We start from the raw sequence: 8,735 nt of genomic DNA on the forward strand, positions 1-8,735 counted from the left end.
TACTTCGTACCTGCGTTGTCCTCCGCGCGCTCTCTATCAGTTCAGCATTTGTAAGCGTCGAGGGTATTATTGTCTACGTGTGATATTTTGGGGAAAATAATTTTTTGGACTGTTGCAGCAAACAGGAAGCACTAAAGAAAAAAAAGGGTACCTGTGTCGCATGCTCGTGTGCCCCAGATGTTGTTGGTCAAATTAGAGCGCACGCGCTCGTTGAGGTAAGAGTGGGGCGGGGTCAAAATCTTGATATGAGAGCCACTGGCTGCGTGTGCTGTGCTATCAGGAGGACAAAGTCCACTGAGCAGCAAGAGTTTGCCTGATTCTTGTTATTCTGAAACTTTACACAGGGTTCAGTTCAGTACAGTAATACTGTGTTATGCTTCTGGTGACGTTATTTATTTATGGCACTTCATGATAGGCTGTGTGAAATTCAAATGTATTAGGTTTTGTTGGCTTCAGGCTTCAGCCAGGCCTATGGACATTTTTTTGTAACGTTGTAACACTGTTTGCTGAAAAGATACTCACAAAGTGCTGGTGTCATATTCACATTTGATTATGATTATAAGAGTGTTTTGTTCTCAAGTTAAATGGCATTCTGAAAAGCTGGTGAAGAACTGTTTTAAAAATGGACACACTGCTCTGGTTCAGATCAAAGTCACTTGTGCAATTGAGTGGAAGATAATGTCTTCATGGTTCAAGGTTCATGGCCAATCTGTGGGTTAGCCTTGAAAGAAGTGCGCTGCAGTTCAATTGTCCACATTTTGGACACAAACATGAATCTAACAGCGGAAAGCCACAGAATCCCTTTGAGTAATGGTAACAGTATTCCACTCCTGGGACTGGGCACCTATGGGGACCCTCAAACGGTGAGGAAAATATCACTTAGTCTCTCTATTTCTAGATTTAGAGTGCTGTGTTTGATTCCCCGTTTATGCGAGGCTTGTTTACCTTTAGTGATTTGAGTTTCACTGAGAAGTACACACTGTGGCTGTAGCTTAAAAAAAATCAAATAAAATGTATATTTTCTGTGATTTTTTTTAAAGACACCCAGAGGCACTGCATTGGACTGTGTCAAGCTGGCCATAGATGTGGGCTACAGGCACTTTGATGGGGCGTTGGTATATTTCAACGAGCATGAAGTGGGTCAAGCCATTAGGGAGAAGATAGCTGATGGAACCGTTAGAAGAGAGGACATCTTTTACTGCGGAAAGGTAATATTTGTTAGCTTTTGTTTAATCAACTTTCATTCCTATAAACCTATAAGAATTAATCATGTTATTGCAATGGTCTGTTGCCTGGATGTTCAGGTTGTTTAAATTGTTTTTTAAATTTAGCAATGTTATTTTTCTCAGCTCTGGAATACCTTCCATCCACCAGAGTTGGTGAGACCAGCCTTAGAGAAGACATTGAAAGCCTTAAAACTGGACTATGTGGATCTCTACATCATTGAGCTTCCAATGGCCTTCAAGGTTTCTAAAAAATAATTTTACTAATTTTTACAGCAAAGTATTTTTAATTATTTATGCAAAATTAGATAATAGGGGTTCAAACACAAGAGCTGCATAGCAAATACTTCAAATCTGGCCGTTGCCACATTACACACATTAGAATCAGATAAGATTATGTAGACAGGTGTTTGGTTAAGATTGGGTACCTGGAATCAGTATGTTTCTTTGTTTAAGCGTTTTGACCATGAACACATTGTGTCACCTTAGGTCACTATAAATTATATGCTTAAATAACCACTTTTAATGCAAAGTATTTAATTATGCATATATTTTAGCCTGGAAAGGCCTTTTATCCAAAGGACCAAGATGGAAACTACATCTACCACCACACAGATCTCTGTGCAACATGGGAGGTGAGCTCTATTAAAACAATGGTCATACTATGTAAAGTCTTTGCATGTCTACTGCTCATCTCTAATATAATATCACTATGAAATTAAAAATCTGTTGTTTTGTTATGTAAATTGAAATACTTTTTTACATTTGTATTAGCAGCTTGCATGAGAATATGCTTTTCCTCCACATGTCAAGCTAAGCATGACTTCATTGCAGGGCTTGAATGAATGAATCCCGATCAGCACATCAAGGATTTCATTCTTCATGTAGTTATGTTATCATAGGCAGAAAATATTAAAATCAACGAGCAGAACTTAACACAACCTTTGTAGCGACATCATAAAGCCGTCACTACAAATGAAATCTAACGATTGAGCTCTTGAGCCACCTCTAAGTTCTTTATACTTTGATTTTAGGAGCCAGACTTCCATGTGATGTTTAAGAGGTCTTGAGAACCAGTTCTCCAAGCTATTATTCTTAAGTCATTGGGTGGTTTTCATTTCTGCATTTCGGCCAGTGGTGTCGGTGATTCTGTCAAAAAGTGGAATGTAGAACCGAATGGTTATCACTCATTGATTGGCCTTCCGTGACCCCAGATCACAATGTTATTGAAGCAGTGTTGGATCATCTTGACAGAATGGAACAAAATGCAGTCAACACTGAAAGAAGAGCTTTGAATATCCTTCTAGCAGCCTGGAGAACTATTCTTGAAGACTACTTAAAGGAGTTGCAGACTGTGTTAAAGAATAAAATTGGGCATGTCTAATAAACTTTCAAGCTTGTTAGAATTCTAAAAACTCTATTTTGTTATATGTATAATTTTATATTTTGGTTAGTCTGCACCTATTTTCCATTTTGCAAAATATTTCTTTAAAAGGGAGATGGCTCACGACTTTTGTACTTGCATTTGTACTGCATGCATCTAATAAAATATTAGGTAGGCATTGTTTTATCTTATTCAAGTGTTCTTACATGTTAATACTGGTCAGAGTGTTTTTTTCTGCAGCACATTACTCTCAAGGACAGTGTCATAAACAGTTTTTTTTCCTTGTGTCTTGTATTTTTCTTGGCTATCTCAGTTAGCCTGTAAAGATTACTACTATCAATCTTTGATAAGATATTAATATTTTCTTCTGTCAGGCTTTAGAGGCTTGCAAAGATGCTGGACTGGTTAAGTCCCTGGGAGTCTCCAACTTCAATCGCAGGCAGCTGGAGCTGCTTCTGAATAAACCTGGTCTCAAACACAAACCCGTATCCAACCAGGTGATCCCAGTTTGTTTCCTGACCCCTAATGACATCTCAATGAGGGTAGTTTACAAAGTAAAAAAGTACTGTACGGCATACATTAGTATTCTGGGTTTTTAATATGAAGGCATTTCTAAAATAGACTCTCTGCCAAAAAATAGTCAAACATTATGCTGAAATACATTTTCTTTCATTAATCTAGATTAAATGGAATAGATTTTACTTTTGATTCCCATCCAGTTTCCTTCCTACTTGTAAGACTGAGCCCTGTCATCTTTTTCCCCTTCTTCTTATTTACCTTTAGGTCGAATGCCACCCATATTTCACACAACCAAAACTTCTGGAGTACTGTCGTCACAATGACATCGTGATTGTTGGCTATTGCCCAATTGGCTCCTCCAGAGATGCATCTTGGTAGGTTTGAAAATGTATACACTTATGTAGGCTGGTGTGAGGTCATTGTGATTTTATCCCCCCTGTTACTGCATTAATGTGAGACTGCAAAAATAAAAACAAATTATTGTTGTTACCAAACCCTCAACGTGACCCTAAACAGAATTCATTTGGTAAATGACATGGTGCGTATTTAACTGTGTCTCTTTTATAGGGTGAATTTGAAATGTCCTCCTCTGCTGGACGATGAGGTGCTTGTATCCATTGGGAAAAAATACAACAAAAGTAGTGCCCAGGTGGCCCTGCGCTTCAACATACAGAGAGGAGTTGTAGTGATCCCAAAGAGCTTCAACCCTGAGCGGATCAAACATAACTTCCAGGTACTGTACCAACATTTTTAACTCTATGTGCACGTAAAGTCAAAGTTATGGTACCATTGCTTTAACTCTTACATGCATTTTTGGTTATATTTGACCATTTTGACATTGGAGAACAGTAAATATACCCAAAATGCCACCTTTCTGGCCTGAAATTTGATGATGTTCCCTAAAATGACCCAAAATTAAAACTATTTTAAAATGTTATACTTTTGAGCAGGTGCTACAAGTTTTTGTAGGCTGATGCGCAGCCCACATCCTCAACTCTGCTGTTTAAGCCCCAAATGCATTTTCCTTACACATGTGGCACATTCAAGGGGAAATAAACAGGCCTTGCAACAGTGTGAGATTTATTGCCAAGAAGCATTGTTACAACAAACAAATAATCCACCAAACACAAATATCCGTAGGTTTTGCAACAAGTTTAGTTATAAGTGTAATTATATTATTAGCCTACACTGACTGGTGCTTGTGCTTTGCACCTGTAAACAAAAGTAAGCATTATGTAAGAAAATAATCGAACAATAAACTAATTAGGACCCATTTTGTCTGAGCTAAGTGAAATTAAAAAGAGATCGAAACAGGGATCAAAAGAGGAATTAGAGGTCATAAGATTATAAAGTCACCTGATCTGCCATTTCAGTAAATGTAAGAAACGTGCAAATGCTGCACAGGCAATGCTTTGAATGCTCAGACTATTTTGCAATAAGCAAGTTTTTTACTCTAAGTTTAAAATAATATTGAATTCACAAAGACATGAGGACAGCCTTTAATGTTTGTAGTGATTATACATGGTTATGCAATAAATCCAACCAGTTCCAGAATGGTTTTGCCATTTTCACCTTTAATAAAATCTCATGAAATCGTTATCGCTATTATTTTCATGTCTAAAGTAAATCAGAGCACGAGATTGTGCATAATATTTATTTTTCTCCCTGCTCTTTGAAACATTAATTAAAAATTAATCCTCCATTAATGTCAGCTAGACTATTTATACACTCTAAATAGATCTGTAGTTCAGACTTTGTTGTAGACACTTAGGAATCCTGGCATATCATAATGCAAAGACATGAAATATATACAGTACGTAAGGGTTAAACAGTTGAATGAATGAAATAATGAATGGATGAATTTAAACAGAAGCAAATTATTTTTTTCAGATATTTGATTTTTCACTGACTGAGGAAGAAATGAAAGCCATTGAAGCACTGAACAAAAATATTCGGTTTGTTGAGTTGCTGATGTAAGTACAAGCTTTGACGGACAAATATCTAAACATTTTTTTGTTGTATAATGCATGAACCAAATCCTCGATATTAATGGTAGTAAACACTTTTTTTTAAAACTCAGGTGGAGTGATCATCCGGAGTACCCCTTTCATGATGAATACTGACCTTTGTAACTTTTACGTGATGTACTTGATTTTTAAGAAAGATGGAATAAATAACAGAGAAATAAAAGTTCACACATTTGTTGAACCAGCTTAGTTTAGTTTGCTACCAGTTTGGTACATTTTCCACTCTAAACACTAGAGGTCTCTAGCTCACAGTGGATTAAAAGAAGTCTAACAGGCCCATAATTCATTGTTAATTTCACCAGCATAAACAGCAGCTGCATTTAAGACTAAGATCTTGAGCCACCCTTCATTTCTTTAGATTTGCATCCAAGGAGCCAGACATTTTTTTCAAATTTTTTAAAGTGGTCTTGAGCAATAGTTCTCCAAACTTTCTGCAGGTCTTTCAAAGTTTTTCTTTGGATATTGAATAATTTAAAATCATTTTAGTCCAGTACCATTTTCACAGGAATGTACCTTTGGGCACTTTGTTACTAGTAGCCTGTCACAAAAATTCACGATTTGTTCGTGTATTTGAAAAATGCCAGTGATAGCACAATACAATAGTACTAACGACAAAAAATGAAATACTATTTTTGCACCAATACAATGATAGCCAAAGAGCTATTGGCAAAACATTTGGCATGTCTCACCATGCCGTGCGCTGTGTCCTTAGAAAATCTGAGGAAACTGGGTGAGGAGAGGACAAAAGAAAAACCAGGCCTAAAAAAACTATTGGCAGCAAAAATCTGTCTAAAAGTCATGTCTTCATGAATAGGAAAATATCAAGCAAATGCCTGACATAAGACCTGAGAGATGCATCTGGCCCTTCAGTTTTTATCAAGTCTCATCAAAAATGTTCTCAGCGGAAGAGCGGCTGTCAAGAAGCCATTCTTATCAATCAGAATCAGAATTAGCATACTTTATTAATCCCTAAGGAAATTATGTGGGTGCAGTTGCTCCAGTACAGTAACAGAAACAATACAATATGTTACAGATTTAAGAAATAGCACAATATATACAAATCACTTAATATTAAATTATCAAGGACTGACAAAGGTGAATAATAAATATCAAGGATTGACAGAGGTGATTATAAATTAAACTCAACCAACTATATGATTGTGGTGGTTGTGTGAGTGAGCCGTGGTGTGTAAAATGCTTTGAGTGCTCAAGAGGAAAAGCACTATAAGAACCAATCCAATGACCAGTAACTGAAAATCAGTGGCAACATTTATTATAGAGTGAAGAATACACTTTATATTGTAGGGTAGAACCTACAATAATACATAGAGAGAAAAACCCAGCAATCATATGACCCCCCCTTTAAACAAGTACTTTGGCCCAGTGAGGGGCGGGGCCATCTGCCGTGACCAGTTGGGGTGAGAGAAGGAAAACAGGATAAAAGACATGCTGTGGGAGAGAGACAGAGGTTAATAACAAGTATGATTCAATGCAGAGAGGTCTGTTAATACATAGCGAGTGAGAAAGGTGACTGAAGAAGAAATACATGCATCATGGGAATCCCCCAGCAGCCTACACTTATTGTAGCATAACTAAGGGAGGATTCACGGTCACCTGATCCAGCTCTAACTATACTTTAGCAAAAAGGAAAGTTTTAAGCCTAAGCTTAAAAGTAGAAATAGTGTCTGTCTCCCGAATCCAAACTGGAAGCTGGTTCCACAGAAGAAAACTGAAGGCTCTGCCTCCCATTCTACTTTAAAATACTCTAGGAACAACAAGTAGGCCTGCAGTGCGAGAGCGAAGTGCTCTAATAGGGTGAAATGGTACTACAAGGTCATTAAGATAAGATGGGGCCTGATTATTTAAGACCTTGTATGTAAGTAGCAGGATTTTGAATTCAATTCTGGATTTGACAGGAAGCCAATGAAGGGAAGCCAATATAGGAGAAATGTACTCTCTCTTTCTAGTCCCTGTCAGTAGTCATTGTAAACATGTACACAGGAGGTCATTAGAGAGATACAGCAGTGAGCGTGTACAGTCATCTGTATTACATCGTGGAAGTTCTGTCGTGGTTTTGAGGTGCATTTCAGAAATGGTGTTAGGAAGCTTGTCAAAATGACTGTCAGGGCACTAAAAGTATATCTGGATAGAAAAACACACACTATGACACCTTAAGAAATAGTACATACATATTTGTTTTGTCGTCTTCTTCCCAAATCTGATTTCTATGTTCTATTAGCCTCCCCAAAGCCCTCAATTATTGAAGCAGCATGAGATCATGAGATATTGACAGAGAACAGAATAAGCCCACAACCAAAGAAGATCTTTTAATGCCCCTCAAGATGCCTATAGAACTATTCCTGCGGACTACTTTTGCAGGAAAGTGTGCCTAAGGTGATCATTCCCAATATTGACTTTCATGCTTGTCAGAACTGTACAAAGTCTGTTAAGCTCTATGACCTTATGTACTGTTTTGATTGATTGATTGATTGATTGAATCTTTATTTTGAACATGTTGAAAAAGTATAAAAAAAAAAAAAAATAGAATTCTAAAAAAAAAAAAAAATAGAATTTTTGCATGTATCTTTGCAATTTTCAACAAGTCTCTGCAACAGTTTCGCAGGAAAGTATTTTAAGAGGAGGGGTGGCTCAAGACATTTTTAAAGTACACTAGTACACTTTATACAACAGATTGGAGATGGATAGGCTGAGGAGTAGCTCAATTCTTCTTAGGCAGGCCTTCTTGTAGGGTGTATGCGACTCAAGGAGGCCTGATTAAAAAAAAATTACATCAGAAATTAAGCTTGGGCGGGGCTTTTCCCACTTGTGGGTATTTTCCATTCAACGGTTATTTAGAATTAAAGAATATGTAAAAGAACCGGAGGCATATTTCAGGGCATGTCTGCACAGGTTTTTCTCTCCCCGTCACGTTTTTATTCAGTAAAGTCCTTTGTGTTATAACGGAATAGGATGTCAGGCCACTATGGCAACATGTTTTCTTAAGTTTGAGGTTTTCAGTTGTTGTGTTACTTATGTCCTTATCATACTCCAGAAAATATAGCAGTATTTTAATTTAACTAAAAAGGTATCAAGTGTGATACAAAGACCAAGATCATTTTTATCCATGAATGGAGGGAACTGTACAGCTCCTGAGGAAAGAACACTGTTGTCTATAAGATTATAATTTTCTCGTTGCAGTTCCTCCTCTGCAAGTTAACAAACTAACACATTTTCATGTTGAAGGTTCCAGTGTAGTGTTTTGGACAATGATCGGTGGGTTATCCAAAAAACTTAAAACCATTTTAAACCTAGCCACTCATTTCGAGAGGCTTAAAACTAGTGAGACAAAATGATATAATTTCAATATATGATGGGGTATTTTGTTGTTTTTTTATACTTTGATGAAAATCATTATTTTAAAACATATGGAAGTCACCAACTGCTATGTTTGCTCCCTTGCTCTGCAGCCACTTTGATCTTTGCATTCACCTTTATTCACCATTAAAATCATGGATGAGGCAAGAGTTGTCTGTCAAACATTGATGTGAATTGCCTAATAATGTCTGTCTTGTTGCTTTAGAG

General features: G+C 37.1%; 1 protein-coding gene across 1 annotated transcript; it reads left to right on the forward strand.

Annotated features, from left to right (window-relative positions):
* The first annotated feature begins 9 nt into the window (after nucleotides 1-9).
* On the forward strand, nucleotides 10-8,675 carry LOC146704923 (aldo-keto reductase family 1 member D1-like). The gene is made up of 9 exons (XM_085462404.1): nucleotides 10-863; nucleotides 1,041-1,208; nucleotides 1,350-1,466; nucleotides 1,781-1,858; nucleotides 2,982-3,104; nucleotides 3,391-3,500; nucleotides 3,694-3,859; nucleotides 5,017-5,099; nucleotides 5,207-8,675. Exons 1-9 carry the CDS (start codon nucleotides 687-689, stop codon nucleotides 5,247-5,249), a joined length of 1,065 nt encoding a protein of 354 aa, XP_085318530.1. The 5' UTR covers nucleotides 10-686; the 3' UTR covers nucleotides 5,250-8,675.
* Nucleotides 8,676-8,735: the final 60 nt, after the last annotated feature.

This window comes from Copadichromis virginalis, linkage group LG7 (assembly GCF_057382275.1).
Source record: "Copadichromis virginalis isolate Kocher_CV1m ecotype Utaka linkage group LG7, C_Virginalis_male_GT1.1, whole genome shotgun sequence".
Lineage (NCBI taxonomy): Eukaryota > Metazoa > Chordata > Actinopteri > Cichliformes > Cichlidae > Copadichromis > Copadichromis virginalis.

What these genes read in the sequence shown, in the direction of transcription:
- LOC146704923 (XM_085462404.1), top strand. Translation starts at nt 687, where the DNA reads ATGGTTCAAGGTTCATGGCCAATCTGTGGGTTAGCCTTGAAAGAAGTG. An exon ending in CCTATGGGGACCCTCAAACG is followed by an intron (nt 864 to 1,040) that starts GTGAGGAAAATA and finishes TTTTTTTTAAAG; the next exon opens with ACACCCAGAGGCACTGCATT. An exon ending in ACAAACCCGTATCCAACCAG is followed by an intron (nt 3,105 to 3,390) that starts GTGATCCCAGTT and finishes ATTTACCTTTAG; the next exon opens with GTCGAATGCCACCCATATTT.